Here is a 16,308-nt window from a genome sequence, read left to right as displayed (position 1 = left end):
AGTCTTCTCCCCACACACCTTTTTTAAAAAAGCTTTAAATTGCAACCCCCAGTCCCCACTTCTCACACAATTTGGGAAGACTTTTTAATGATTTCAGTCTGCCATTGTCATTTGTATTCCGGCCTCAATAATCTTCTGTTTTTTCTTCTTCTTCCCCAGTCTAAACATCGATACTTAATAAATTTATATTGCCCTACTAAAGAACTTTGGCCTCTTTTTACATACCAATGCTTCTCAGATGTCTCCTAGATAGCAAAAAGCATGTTGTCAGATATGGTGTATTGGGAGACAGTATTTGTACATTAATTTCAGCTGCTTTTCCAATTGCTTTATTGCATTTAGTCCTGGGCCATGAGCATATTTGAACAGGTGAGGAAGAACTGATGAGCTGCTTTTCTTGAAACTTTGCATATATTTACAATGTTACATGATATCTCAGAATTCATCATTCCTAATAAGAATGCTTCTACACATTTTTTCATAGTTTTTCCCTTTTAGTTTCTGAGTTTGTTTAAAAAATTGCCTGCAAGCAGCCCTTTTTTGTTGATATTCTCTAGGAGAGGCACTAGTGAAGGAAACCTTCAGCAGATGTTTGAAGAAGGTGATCTTGGCACTGGGTATTTTGTGTGAGATATGTGTCCTCCTATCTAATATATGAATTTGTAGTAATTGCCTATAAAGGTAGTATCAGTTTATTTCCATTTTATAGCCCCCTGTACCACTGTCAAGCTGACAACACAGCAATAAGGGCAGAGGCAAATCTGTTAAGAAATGCAAGATTCAGAAAGGGGCTATAACATGAGAATTCACTATCTAACACATGGTTCCTTTCCTTGCAGTACTCCAAACAGGTGGACGATCGATTTGGTGCATATGTGGCTTGTGCCTCCATAGTCTTCCTCTTCATTTGCTTTGTTCAAATCACAATTGTGCCACAGTGAGTAGATCTTTATATCTTCCCTTGCACAATCCATCTTCCTTTTTACTATCCCTGGCTTCTTTGCACTAAAGTGAAGTAAAATTCTTTGCCATAATGTGTGGCTGTGTGGCAAACTGCAGTGCTTATTGTTGACATTTATTTCCTTTGGTATTGTAATGTAATATTGGTTGTTACTAATATTATAGTTTATGTATATTTATTTCTGCCTTTGAGAAATATGATTTAGTCTATTTTCACATAAATATCACAGGAAAAGACCCTGTGGGTGCTTATCTAGGGTACTACGCTTTGCAACATTGTACTCTATGCGCAAGTAGAAAACTCAACACCTGCATTCAAAATGAATCATGAACATAAATAACATGCATGCAGCTTTGACCATAACGCCTAAACCTGCTCAACACAGAATACATAATCAAAATAAAAACAGAAACAACCAAATAACTCTCCCCCATGATGTATAGCATAAAATATTCTTATAGTGATATATCCTTTTCAGCAATGAGGGCTGGCTGTGTCATTTATTCAGAGGTACAACCTCTCCATTTGCTTTTTTTTAATTAAAGCAATTTTAAGTAGTATTTATTCCACATTGACTCCATTTTTTCCTGATCAACTTGTTTCTCCAGTATCTTTTCCGCAAAGGTTTTTGATACCATTGTGGTATTGACTCTGAGTAGTTTATGCATTTTGGATACTATTTCCCTTACTTGCAAGTGTTATAAGTATCTATATCAATTGTTCGAATTCTGTTATTGATCCACTTGGTTCAGTTTTAACCAAGATTGAAACTAAAATGTGTTATTTGATGCTTTGAAACAAATCACTTTTATGTTTACTAATTGTTTTTTTTAATAAGTTATTTCCTGCTTTGCTGTTTGTCCTTTGGTACAAATGTTTTAGTCCATGACCTTTCTCTTTCCGCTCATGGTATTGTTTGTCATCTTCTGGATCTTAAAATATTGATGGAGAAATGGTATGAGTAGACTGGTTTTTTATGCAAGTTTTTTGGACTACATATTGGAGTTTTGCATTATCAGCAGTAAAGGTGGCTGCAATTCCACCAAGAAGCTGGGTTCAGGAGAGTGACAGGGAAGCAATGTGAGGTGAGGTAAGGGAGTGTGGAGATGAAAAGGATGGAAAGGTTAGTGGCAGGAAACAAGATGTGGCTGAAGTCACCATGTCCCCCCCACCCCCCACATACGAAACTTCTTAGGCCTTTTACTGCTGCTTTTATCATCCTGGCTTGTTCTTCTTCGAGGTTAAAGAAAAAGCACTGTGCAAGGAGAGGCAGAAAATCAGTTCCACAAAGCAGCGGGATCCAAAAACATGTAATCTAAAATTTAGACGGCTCCATCTAGGAAAACTGAAGAGAAATCAAAAAAGAGGCTTGCAGCTAAATTTAGGTCGATCTCTTCACTTTAATGTGTGATTAAAAGCTACTAAATTTATTCTTTCTGGCTTAGCTCAGCATCTCTGAGGCTTTAGATCAGAGGTCTGTGATTTCCATTATTCTTCAGTAATCACAACTGTTACAGGATTTGTGCCTTTTCTGAGCTTTTACAGAAATGGCCCAGTAATCACAGGAATAGGGACCTTTGCCATGTTCCTTGAAGGTGCAACGCACCCATCTTATGTAAAGTTGGGAAAGCATCTATTGCTGAGGCAAGGTCTGCATTGCTGTTGGCTTTTTTTACAGATGAAGCAGACTTTCCAGTTTTCCTTTCTGACCAAGAAACATTTTTTTTAAAGCTATTTTTACTTTGGAATGACTTTCCATTATGTGCTACATGTGTCTTCAGGTGCCAGGACTTAGTGGATCCTAGGATTACACCCCTAGAGCAGCACATAGGGTGGGGAGAGGGGAGATTGTTCTGTATGGCAAGCAGAAATTATTGTTCTGACTGAATAATTGTAATTGTTCAACATTGATTTCCACCCACTGCCTAAAGATTCAGTGTAACATATTACACATTGCATAACTACCCATATATATATATATATATATATATATATATATATATAATCATTTCTAGCTGTCTTAGCTAAGTAACAAATATGGCAGAAGTTGGGCTGGCTCCAGAGTTTGCTTTTAAGAAAGATCTCAAGCAACAACCATATACTGGGTCATCCTCACAGGCAAGTGATCTGCCTACACACCCCTTGCAATGAGCACCTACAGATTTCATCACTTTGATAATTCTTAGTACCCTTCACTTCTTGTCTCCCAAACGCCATAAGAGCAACAAGAAAGGTAAGTCAGGGAATTGTGCTATAACAGCGTAAGCAGTATATTCTTTCAAGGAATGGGGACTGCTGCCAGGACAGTGGAAAATTGTATGCAAGCAGCAAGACCCTCTCCCTCCCAAGTATGTGTCTGTTTGCATCAATGATATGATGCTGTTTCCCTGATGGTCTCTGTAGTGCCAGGAGAAAAAGAAAGTGGATTAGATTTGAGCTGGATCCAGGGCTCATCTTGGCAAAGCCCTCAAGCATCATGTGCTTCAGGCATGGTAGTTTGTCTGGATGTTGCTAAGGCAATCCAGAACAACGTGATCTTGGAAGCTGCCTGATGATAAGACTTCGGTTATATTGGAGAGTGCAAAGATAGCCACAAAAATGTAGCAATGTAAACTAAAGTATTATTTGCTGAAACTGGAAATCCCAGGCACATCTTACTGTAATTCAGTTCACAGGGTTGTAGACTGTGAAGCAGGACTCTAGTTATAATTTTACCCATAATAAAACTGTGGTGTAAAGAGGCCAGCTTTCTACTTAGCGGTGGTTCAAAATAGCAGAGGTGTTAACAGTAGTTTGGCAGCCATGTCTAGAGTCCGGAATCAAAATACACGCTGCAAAAAACGATTAGCAGCTAATTTTCACTTTTGCTCTAACAGCTTTGTGGGGAAGGTGAAAGCCATCAAGTCTGAGCTTTAGGACAAATCCTTGGAGAGGTCATTTTCCCAGCTAAACTTACCCTGCAAACTTACTTTGGCTTTAAAGCAATAATGCTGTCATTACTTCCACTGCTGGAGAATTTTAGGAATTGTGGTTTGTTGAGGACACTCACAATTCTCTGTTAGACAGCCACTAACTCTTTCTCACAGGACCACTTGGAGATTGGGGTGGCATGCAACAATATTAAACTGATTTATCTGCACTCTTTTTGGTTATCCAGAACTCTTCATCAGGCAATATGCCACACAAAACTGGGGTGAGGGGTGGGGTGAAATACAGGGAAAATTAAGAAGTAAAAAATTTAGACTGGATGTTGACAAAGCTTCCTAGTTAGGCAGAGAGCAAGAAATAGACAAACACTTCAGTCTTTATATCGGCAAAATTAAAAATAGGAAGCAGCCCTTGAGTCTTTATCCCAGAATCCTGGGTGTGTAGCCTGATAACTGTAACACCTAGCAGAGACTTGATGAAGGAGCTAAATATAAAAACTTACCTTATGGCTGCAATATCCAACCTGATTATGGTACATTTCCCCCTCCCCCTGCTTTGTGTAACTTTTTACCTGATTAAATGTTCTGGAGAACTCAAAAGTTTTGCCATTATTTTGTGGCATTTTAATTGGTCTTAATAAAGGTATTGCTCAGCTGTGTATTTTAGAGGTTCATTGCTTCATTTGCTTTTTATTTGTAGTGTAAATATTTGTCTGTAGTGCAGACATTCTCTAAGAAAAGCTGGGACAACCAAATTATACATATAAGATGGCTCAATTCAGACATAACCATCTTGGTCTTGTAAACTATAGTTCATCAGACAAAGAATGAGGCTTATGCCCACATGCTTCCTCTTCTCTCCTCTCTTTGCATGTCTGGGTTCAAGGAAGACTTCTGCTTTGTAAGCAGCACTTAAACAACAGTTTCCTGGTTCAAAATAGTTTAAGAAAACTTCATTGAAATTAGGTACTCAAGGAGAGATCATTCTTGGACCCCAAGCCATGGATTATTGGATTGAAATCATTATGTCTGAACCAGTTCAATGTTTGTGACATTGTGTGGCAATGGATATTTGTGTGTTGAGCACTGTAAATGTCCATGAGATACTTACCAAAAGCATGGAGGGGTCCAGAAATGAAAACTCTCAGCAAAATGGCAGTGATAAATTTATTGCAATCAGCAGGAAAGCCACAAAAGCCTGATGAATATATTAGCAAGTAGAAATGCTCTTTGTAGTCAAGGAAGAGCATGAAACCCAGCTGGCTTTCGTGTGGTTAGCCTTAATGTTACCGTGCGTGATAATGATTGTTGTTGAATTATGGATGAGGTTGAGCAATAGGAAGGGAAGGGTGAGCCGGTTTTGTTTGTTTGTTTGTTGTTTTTAATAATAAGGTAACATGGAAATGTTTCACTCATAAACATGGCAATGATGTTCTGAATTGAAGTGGAGGTATTACTCTGAACAAGCCCATATAACCTGGATTCTATATGGTAGCTGGGAAACCGATCTACCCAATACATAGGTATCAGTACTGGCACAAGAGAAAATATTTCCTCCCTGCTCTGGCACTACCAGGTCCTGGCCCCACCTTCTGTGCTGAGGTGGCAAAAGTCACTGTCATTGCTGTGCCACTCACTGTTCAGTTAAAATATTCTAACCAATGCAACTGGGCCACACACTGGACCTTTTTTCAAAATTGGAAGGGTGCAAGGAGGGGAGATGAAGAAAGAGACAGAACTGTCTGATTTTACCTAGTGTTCTGTGCACCATTGAAACAGTTCCCTTCCACTACTGTGACATACCAGCCAAGTTTCTTTTTTTAAAAAAATAATTTTTATTAACCGACCAATCAAATCAAATCAAATCACATCACATAAATTCCGAATTACAAAGCCGAATTTTAAATTTTTGTTGAGGGGACCCATATTTCAAGTTCCGAAGGGGGATTCTGATCATCTTCTTGCTGCTGCGTTAATATCCAAATCAGTCCAGATAAAGTTCATAATTCTATCCAGTCTTATCTTGCTGTTTCCACATCTCATCTTGTTCGTATATATTATTTCTTTTTTTCTTTATGATCTCTTCTGATAATCTCCTTAAGCAGATAAACCCCAATTGTAATCCTGTGTGAATTTTTCCATTCGTCCAATCCTCATATCGAGATGGTTTCCTTATATCATTGCTTTCATAAATAACATCGCTCTTTCCATCATTTATCTCGCAAACTGTCGTTCTTGAGTCCCTCTGAGGAGTCTCACACACAATACAAAAGCAGCTCTATTCCTCCTCCCAGACTCAAGTCCTCCGACAGAGCTTGCCAACATGGCGACGGTATTTTTAACTGCGTCATTCCAAAGCTCTTATACATTCCACAATCTTCTTAAAACATGCTTTGGTTAGAAAATTTATCTCCACACAGTCTTTAATCCACAGCTTAAGTCATTAAAACGACATTTCTGACTTGTAAGGGGAGTGGTTCTTGTTTAATCACATAGAGGAAAGAAAGGAAAGTTTCCCCCCCCTCCCCCATCAGTCCCTTTGCCATACCAAGTCTTGGCGTATCTTCTCATGATTTATTCTTGTTCCTCCGACTCGTCTTGTTTTATCAGAGATCTCTTCTGTTAGCAGTCTTTACTCCCCCTCCTTCCTTGAAATATGTGCATTCGCTTCATCCTAATTGTTTCTTTTGAAGTTCTTGTAGCTAGCGGCGCGGATCAGAGACGGCGTCCAGGAGCGCCGAAATCCCACAGGATTGTGCCTAGTGCCCCCATCCCCACAAATTCGGGAGTGGTATAGGGCACAGCAGGCAAGGGCAGCCCCCCCCAACCTTGGGGGGGGTAGGGAGGCTATTTACTCCTATCACAGCCTCCTAATTACCTCGTGTGGGTCGGAGAGATGTTATTGTCAGCCATCTTCCGATGCGCCCCTAGTGGCCCCTCCCCATACCAGCCAAGTTTCATGCCTCTACTACACTTAATGCAAACATAAGAAGAAGCTACTGAATCAGGCCAATAGCCCCTCATAGTGCAGCACCCTGTTTTCACAGTGGCCAGCCAGATTCCTCTGGGAAGCCCACAAGCAGGTCACAAGTGCAACAGCATTTTGCCTGTCTGTAATTCTTATCAACTGGCTTTCAGAGGCATAATGCGTCTTGACGGTGGAGGTAGAATTTATTGCAACATGCAAGCCCCCCTCCATTTAAAACACATATAAAAATTCCAAGGACTTCACAAAAAAATGGAATGCTACATGGTTTGATGATCAATTAGCTTGGATAGCAGTAAAACAACAACATGTAAACACTTTTTTTAGTTATACTCAATAGTCATAATTAATTTATAGATGCAAGTTGATGCAAAAGTCATTCACACATCTAAGGGCCAAAGTAGACCTGGTGCTGGGGGATCCAGAATCCGATCCCTTTTATTTTATATTCTAGACAGCTACACAAGGCGGAGAGGCCAAATTAGACTGGGGAAATAGCTATGGGGTGGTGGTGTGTAGAAACGAAATTCTGCTTTCCCCCACTCCCAATTTGAAGCTACACGTTGCCCCTCAGGAGAAATGTAATCTCCAAAGAGAAGATTTGTTCTTGAGTAAAACCAACAACAATCCATGATCCAGATGCAATGCCTCAGGTAAATATTGTGGTTTGTTACTCCTGCTCTCACACTATGAAAGGAACATAGTAGAATGATCTGTGCACTCACAGCAAGTTGTTAATTATGGCTTACTGTGGTGTATGAACTGGGTTATTGATGCAAAGGAAGTGGCCAGAATTTCTTTGGGTGTTTGCTCTGTTTTTCATTTTTCTGTTGTTGTTTTTCAAATGCTTGACAAATAATGCATCTTTAGATGTCTTAGATCATTTTAAATAGAACCAATAAGAATGAAAATTGTATCTGGATTTTGGAATATAATGTAACATACTGATTAAGAACAGTGTGAAATGATTACAGTGGGTTGCAAATATTTCTTTCTCAAATTTACTAAGCTGCCATCCAGTTTTGTTGTTCACTACCAACTTGTGGATTGACCTACTCTTAATCATAAACCTTTTCTTTTTTCACTGTTGGAGCTGTTATTTCAGGAGGGTGGTGCTTCCTCCTATATTTCTAAGCTAACATAAAGAGAACAGTGATATTGTGGTTTTCTGTCCTCTCTTCCAATGACTCTACTATGCCTACTTTCATTTGTTACACTCATCTCACATGGCTGTGTTTTCTGGTTTCAGCTCTGTGTTTATGCTGGCATTCTACCTGACCTGTTTTGTGATCCTCACCACAGTAATATTTGTTTCAGTCATCTACTCCTGCGTAAAGGTGAGTGGTAATAATTTGATGGTATAATCCTGTGTGTGTCTACTCAGAAGTAAGCAAGCCCCATTTAGTTCAATGGGATTTATTCTCTGGCAAGTGGGTGATGATTTGCTCACTATTGTGTGGCAATTTGATTAGTCTTCATAAAGACATTGTCCTGCTGTGGATTTTGGATCTCTTAACTGTCCTTCACCATAAGGTCCCAGATTACAACAATATAAAAATACAATATTAAATCCAGTAAAAACAATTTTCAATCAGAAAAATAGGATGGATCGTGTGTGTGTGTGTGTGTGTGTGTGTGTGTGTGTGTAAAAGACCAAGTAATACATACAGCAAACAGTGATAGCTATTCCATGATGATGCTAGACACCTCTGTGGGAAGGGAATTCCACAGTTTATGGGCTGACACAGAGAAAGCCCTCTCTTGGGTTATCATTCTGTGTACTTCTGTCAGAACTGCCAGGACGGCCTCCTCTGCTCATCTTAACATCTGACAGTCTGTAGGTAAGGAGCCGATAAGATAATTGGCTCCTACGTCATTTTAGAGCTCTAAACAACAAAGTGAATGGAAACTAACTATTAACCAGCATAGTTGTTATAGGGGCTTGAATGGAGCCGCAACCAGTAATTGGCTGTTGCATTTTGAACCAGTTGAAGTTTCAGGATTGAAGGTACCCAAGCATGGAGTACAGGGGCTGAGTCACGAAGCACCAAGGCTAGAGCTGGTGAACCAGTCAGAGCTGGAAGCAGGCCTTCTAGTCACTTAGGCCACTTGAGTTTCAAGTAACAATGTTGGAACCAAGAGTACCCCCAAGTTGCGAGCCCCCTCCTTCCAGAGGAGTGTAACCCTTTTGAGAAGAGGCCCTCTCCTCTCCCCCCCCCTCCCCTTGAACCAGAGAACTTGGAACACATAATACTTCTGTCTTATTGGGATTTTGCTTCAATTTATTGTCCCACACCCAGCCCATCACCACTTCCAATCACTGGTCTAGCACCTGAACTGCCTCCCCTGATTCAGATGGAATGAGGAAATAGAGCTGGGGATCATCAGCATATTAATAACACCTTGCTCCAAATTTCCTGAAATAGCATGGCTGAGCAACAGCCTCCCTTAAGTAGGAGCAGAACCACTATTACACAGAGTCCCTTGCCTTTTTGTACTCTATAAAGCATTGTCAGTACTTGGAATGCTGTTTGAATTTCTTTCCAGTAAGAAAAAAAACAACTAGCTAATGGAAAAGTGACTAGTAGTGACTCATGAAATACCTAGTGACAAATCATACAGCTATAGTTATAACCTTTATTTTGCCTTGGTTTGCTGATTTCAGTGCTTAGGCTCTGAACTATTGCCCTAGCATCCAAAAGTATTTTATTGCTGTCAGTACTGAACTTCTTGATGACCCATTCTGACTCAGCTTCCACATTTCTGAGATAGGCTGCTATTTGTAGGAAATTAGCTTCTATTTCAAATACAGTCTGGTTTGCTAATTGAAAACATACTCTTTAAAGGTGTCATAAAGAGAATAACTAGGTTTTGTGCTTAGACTATGCTTATTCGTAAGAGATTTAACCAGTTTGTTGGTGTCTCATGTTAATCCTAGTGTTCCCTTGTCCAGTTTAAGAACATGCGTAGGTGATCAGTGATGGGGAGGGCAGCCTCCTTGAGCATAGTAGTTGGTTTGCATATAATTCTAAGCCATGGTTTGTTTGATCATTCAAACACTGTCCAGTGACCTAGCTTTGGTTTGTTTACTGCCATGATCTGAAGCCATTTTTTGTTGTTTACTCACAAACTCTGACTTGCTTTAACTATGACTTGGTATTATATGCATATCCAGCACTCTTCCTTAACCATAGTTTGTTTGGCTACTTCATCTCAGAGGCTCACCAACCTACAAAGGCCTGAGGCAAGAACATCTGAAAAACAAAACAAGTTTACACAGAACAAGTCATGGGACAACTTGTGGTTCATTCATGGCTTGTTAAACACCAATAGCTTATTGTTATGTGTGAACCAAACTAGAGTGTGACAGTTAGGAATTTTATACCTTCTATATTGATTCGTTTTTGTTTGCCCCCTGCTGCTGGATGATTTGGGTGTCCTGTGTAAATTTCAACAAAGGTCATAACTAGATTGCAAGGCCTGTCCTGCAAGGTTCATTGCTTCTTACCATCATGACTCTACTTATTTCATTTCTATAACAATATCAGTCATTGATTCTTGTCATTTGCTTCTTAGAGTTTCCAATGCTGGATTTTTAAAAATATCGGCCTTCTGTGGGTAGGGCCAGGTAAGAACTTTGCAGGTTAATATCCAAGGAGAATTGAACACCCTGCACATCAGCTGATGTGCATGCAGGAAGTACCCTGCACCCTGCAAAGTAGCTGAACCCGTGGGATTGAACTCCTTGTGCATCACTCCTTGTGTGGGGAGTTCTGTCCTGCTTTCTGCAGCTGATCCAGTTGTGCCTCTACCTGCCCCACAACTGACATCACATATGATATCAGGTGTGAGGCAGGTGTGCCTGGTTTGGGAAAAACAGCCTCATGGGCAAAATGGAGAGGCTTGGCAGGTCAGACCTGGTCCACAGGCTGGAGCTTTTCCATCCCTGACTAGTGGTTTATGACCTCAGATTTTGTATTCCACATTCCAGGGCAATGAAAGGTAAATGTTTATGAGCAAATGGTTTTTCATACATTGCATAACATATTCTTTGCCAACAAATCTGGGTTTTTCTACTTCAGCTAGACCATTTTGAAAAATGGTTTCCAGATAGTCAAATAACGAGCAGTTAGGTTCTCAAATAGAAGAAAGCAGTTCAAATGCTGACATTTTCCAAATTTGGGATTAGATGAATTTCTGTATTACATAAATATGTGAAATTCTAAATATGTAATTATCCAGTCCTTGCTTCAGAGCTTGATGGGAGTCTGATTAGGCTGAAAATCCTTACAGTACTCTAAAAAAAATTGTGCAGGTAGAGGTAGTATGAAAAGCCTGCACCTCATGCTGCACATAATTTAAACTTTCTCCTTGTCTGTGTAGAATAGGGTGATGTTTGACTGTGATTCATCTGTCGCATTGAGAACTACTTACAAGCTTAATTTAACCACTTGGAAGAACATTGATAGATTTTTATTATCATCTTACAGTTTATTGCTATCTTTTATTATGTCAGTGCCTGGTAGATGATCTCCCCCCTCCCCACCCCAACCAAAGAAAAAATCTGGTCCGGTGATTTTAGATAGTTCTGTAATGGACGCAGGTGAAGGCAGCAGCTTAAAAGAGGCACAGCATTGTCACAAGTTGTATCTGTCTCCTTTTGTAATAGGCACCAGCTAATCAGCCCTCCTGTTCATCAAACAGCTTCATAATTGTGCTTGTGTAGGAAGCAAAATGCAACTCTTGTAACCGTGCAATAAAAAAAAGGGGGGGAGCAAAAAGGAAGAGGCTGGCGTGGTTAGTCATTGCTAAAAAAGCAATACACAAGCCATTTCTCACTGTCTTCTTTTAAAAAAGAAACCACTTAGAAGCCTAGTTGGTGCAATGATAATGATGCATATTTGAGCTGCTATTTGTCTGTGTCTCAGATTTCTCTCTAGGGATTGAATTGGGGAGCATTTTGATGAGGCGAAATTAACAGCAGGGAAGCCTTTTAGTTTTACAGAACTCAAACATCTGAATTCTAGAAATGTATCCTTGTTATCTCCTTGCACGGGAGATTTGAGTGCTGGGTTGGGGTGAGCCACAAACAAAAACCTATTGGAGGAAGATGTGCGGGAAGCAAGTGAAGGAAAATATGTTCCCTGAACTCACCAGGTTAAAACTTAATACCGGAAGATAATTTCCAAGATCCCAAACTCACTGGTCAGCCAAATACCATTTAGAGTTAATTTAGTTGAAGTTGATGATTCCTGAACAGCTCCTGTAGAGTAGATAAATGTTTGTAGATCCCAGAGGGTCACAAGATTCAGTACAAGCCAAACTCCGAGGGCTTCAAAAGGTGATTAGACAAATTCATGGAGGAGGAGAGTATCCATGAATGCTAGTCATGATTACTATGCATTACGTCCAGTATCAGAGGCAGTAACAGTTGCTGGGGAATCATGAGCAGGACAGTGCTGTTTAGCTTGGGTCCTGCTTATGAGTTTTCCATAGGCATTGTGAACTCAGAATGGTGGACTAGATAGGTCTTTGATCTGATGCAGCTGGGCTTTAATGTTCAAATCTCTGGTGCCTTTGGAAGTTTGAAGACATTTGCCAGTGTTATTGACTACTGTACAATTCACTGCTGCAGTTCTACCTATTGTCCATCTAAACATAGTAAGAGGTGACATGAAGATAAAACTCAATTCTAGCTAGAATCTTGGAAGCAAAACAGGTTATTTCAAAATGCATGTTTATATATCCATTTATTCTGAGATCAGAATCGGATGTTTTGTTTTGTTTTGCACACCATTCTTTCTGGTTCTGATTTAGAAACCATTATTTTAATCAGGGAGCAGCAAGTCAGTATGACAAGTTAGCCAAGCAATTATGCATTTAGCCTTTCTGCTCCGAAAATTACCTAGAGGAAGACAGATGTTCAGTGATCTGGTATGTCAGCTTTTGTACTTTCTAATGTGTATTGTTCTTTAGTGTGCAAGATATTTATCCAGAATCATGATTTCAAACATCTTGCTTTCTCTTTTTTGACCAGCTTTTTCCAGCTCCACTCCAGACTCTCTCAAGGAAGATTGTTCAGTCCAGGACCAACAACACCATAGTTGGGGTCTTTACCATTGTATTGGTTTTCCTCTCAGCCTTTGCCAACATGGTATGTTACACTGGTTGTTACTTTTATTTAGCATCACTGACCTATCAGTGCCCAGAAGCTGTAGGGTACAACAGAAAGCATAGCTCCTGGTGTATGTGTGACCAATGAAATAAAAGTAGGCGTGGGCTCAGTAATTTTCCTAATTCTTCTAACCAGTCATGGTTACAACTTAATGTCTCCAGTGCGTTGGCCAATATTATGTCTTTAAAATAGACAGGATCAAAGCAATGCTAATTGTTTCACCTGCAAATGGAGCACTTCCTGGGAATTCCCCGTGCCAGTTTCATGGTATATTAATTAGATGGGTTAGACAATACTTGGGATGTGGGAAGAGGTAGATGATGTTTTGCATACCTGCTAAAGCAGTCATTACAGCCGCCGCTGTTTAACTGGTGGTTTATATCGTCAGGCCCAAGAGCCATCTGTGCTGGGCCACTTTGCCATTGTGCAGAGAACCGTCTCTTAATGCATCTCTGCCCTGAGTACATTCCATTGTAGTTAGCTGTTTTCTCTTTTCCTTGCCTTTTTTTTTTTGTTAATCACTTCCTTTCTGCCAGTTCACTTGCAGCACTGTGGATCTCCGTGATTGTGTGGCTGCAGAGTATAACATCACCCCACGTGAGGTGAACATGTGCCATATTAGCTACTCTGCCTCCAATTACAGCCTGGGGACAGTACAAGGATTATGTGCCAGCTCCCAGCCAAGCTGCAATTTCCCAGAGGTGGGTGTGTTTAAGTTTTTTAATTCGTACAAACTATAAGTGGCCCTGTTTTATGCTGAATGAGACAGTTAATCACTTAGCCCACTGTTGTCTGTTTCAGCTGTTTTCAGCTCCTTTCCATTGTCTTCAGGTAGAGATCTTTTTCCAGGTAGAGATTCTTTCTAGCCCAGCTACTTAAAGGTAAAGGGACCCCTGACCATTAAGTGCAGTCGTGGACGACTCTGGGGTTGCTGCAGTCATCTTGCTCTATAGGCCGAGGGAGCCGGCGTTTGTCCTCAGACATCATGTGGCTAGCATGACTAAGCCACTTCTGGCAAACCAGAGCAGCGCACGGAAATGCCGTTTACCTTCCCACCAGAGTGGTACCTATTTATCTACTTGCACTTTGACGTGCTTTCGAACTGCTAGGTTGGCAGGAGCTGGGACTGAGTAACAGGAGCTCACCCCGTCGCTGGGATTCGAACTGCTGACCTTCTGACCTAAACAAACTTTTAAAGGGAGTGGCATTTGAAAAATATAAGTCTTGATCTGAGGTGGTTTCTATGAGTTCGCAATGCCACCTTCATTATGCATCTTACGTAGAATTGACTTTGGAGCAGCTGACAGCTGTCACACAAAATTACAAGTTAATGAAAACAAAGATGCATTAAACACATATGCATATATGATGTATGTACATTCAAATAGGCATGCATGCACATACCTTACAGAATAAAAGGTGGACTTTTAACTGCCAGAGGACTAAACTGCTGCTGAGGCTTGGTGGGTCAGGCATTGTGTGGGCCTGCTGGAAGCCCAGCTAGACAAATGTGCCAGTCCCAGTATAAGCATCCATTGAAGGATGTTCAGTGGCACGCTGGACCTAAGGTACCCTCAACCAAAGTTGTTCAGAGCCTTATATTAACTGACATGTGACATAGCAAAAGAAGAATAATTAAAATAAGTTGATGTGTAACCTCATTCTTGCAGCACTGCTTAATTGATGTTTGCTGTGCTTTACTGATTTGACTCCCGTTTGTTCTCTCTTCCTCCCTCCACTCCTCTTCCGCTTCCCAATCCCTCCTCTTGCAGTATTTTACCTACAGTGTCTTACTGAGCCTCCTGGCCTGCTCTGTGTTCCTTCAGATCAGTTGCATTGGGAAACTCATTTTGATGTTGATTATTGAATTTACATATGTCCTTATTGTGGAAGTGCCAGGGCTTACCCTCTTCGATAATGCAGATCTTCTGGTCACAGCCAATGCCATGTAAGTTACCCTTAAACCTTTGTAAGTTTTTTTTAAATATATAAACCAAGAGAAAGGTCACCAAGTTGAAGTTTTAGTAAAGCAGGTGAGGAAGTAGACTATTTCTGGACTATACCATTTCGGAGTACCAGTAAGTTCTCACATGACTGGACACACTTCAGTTTAAAAAAGTAAAACTTGCACATAGGAGTTTAAGAAGTCAAGGGTTTTTGCCTAGCCAGTTTTTTATGTTTTATTGTTTTATTGTTTTATGGGAGGGGCATTCAGTCATGTGAGGCCCCTACCCAGGGTCTAGAGTGGAATAGTCCAGAAACAGGTTCACCGCATCATTTGCTGCTTGGGAAAACCAAGTCAATGAATCCATGAAAACAATTTTATGTAAACAGAAAGAGTGTGCAGCATCAACAAGTGAGTTAACACTGGAAGTTATTTAAGAACCCTCTATTAGTTCTTGCTCTTGGTTCTGTTTTGCTGGTATCTAGAATTTGAATGTCATAATCTGCATGACTGTTGCGCTCTCAGATAAGGACCAAACATGTACCGTATTTTTCGCTCTATAGGACGCACCGGACAATAGGACGCACCTTGTTTTAGAGGGGGGGAAACAAGAAAAAAAAATTCTCCCCCTCTCTGCCCAGCACCCCTTCAGCGAAGCGGCAGGAGGCGCTGCGCGGAGAGGGGGAGAATTTCCCCCCTCTTGTTTCCCCCCTCTAAAACAAGGTGCCGTTTAAGGTGTGTTCAGTCACCTTCAGGCGGCTACCTTGGAAGCCTGGAGAGCGAAAGGGGTCGGTGCCCACCGACCCCTCTCGCTCTCCAGGCTTCAGGTTCCTTTCGACCTGCTCTTTGGGGCTGGCAGGAGGAAGCCCACCACCAGCCCCAAAGAGCAGGTCGGGGAGCGGGGAAAGGCGCGCAGCGGCGAGGCTCCTGCCATAGCCCCCCGCGTGCTCTCCCGGCTGGAGAGGTGGTGCGCGGCTAAAGAGACTTCTGCCATAGTCGCGAGTCACCTCTCCAGCTGGGAGAGCGCGCGCACGGCTAAAGCAGCCCCCCGCGACCCTCTCCCAGCTGGAGAGGTGACGCGCGACTACGGCAGTAGCCTCTTTTGCCGCGCGCGCGCTCTCCCAGCTGGGAGAGGGTCACTGGGGGCTGCTTTAGCTGCGCGCGCGCGCTCTCCCAGCTGGAGAGGTGACGCGCGACTATGGCAGAAGTCTCTTTAGCCGCGCACCACCTCTCCAGCCGGGAGAGCGCGCGCGCGGCTAAAGCAGGCCCCCCGCGACCCTACAGCAGGAGCCTCTTTAGCCGCGCGCGCGCTCT

The 16,308-nt window shown here is 41.5% G+C and overlaps 1 protein-coding gene across 6 annotated transcripts in view; it reads left to right on the top strand.

Moving 5' to 3' along the window:
• ADCY5 (adenylate cyclase 5) overlaps nucleotides 1-16,308 on the top strand; it is a 194,110-nt gene that overhangs the window by 163,331 nt on the left and 14,471 nt on the right. For all 6 annotated transcript variants that reach the window (XM_081188287.1, XM_081188284.1, XM_081188283.1 and 3 more), the window contains 5 exons: nucleotides 840-937; nucleotides 8,124-8,211; nucleotides 12,912-13,028; nucleotides 13,586-13,750; nucleotides 14,822-14,997. In XM_081188287.1, the coding sequence (XP_081044413.1) occupies nucleotides 840-937; nucleotides 8,124-8,211; nucleotides 12,912-13,028; nucleotides 13,586-13,750; nucleotides 14,822-14,997 (644 nt within the window). The remainder of the gene's footprint in view (nucleotides 1-839; nucleotides 938-8,123; nucleotides 8,212-12,911; nucleotides 13,029-13,585; nucleotides 13,751-14,821; nucleotides 14,998-16,308) is intronic.

Source organism: Podarcis bocagei, assembly GCF_964188305.1.
Source record: "Podarcis bocagei genome assembly, chromosome: 1".
In the NCBI taxonomy this organism is placed as follows: domain Eukaryota; kingdom Metazoa; phylum Chordata; class Lepidosauria; order Squamata; family Lacertidae; genus Podarcis; species Podarcis bocagei.
This window is presented reverse-complemented; position numbering and strand designations above follow the sequence as displayed.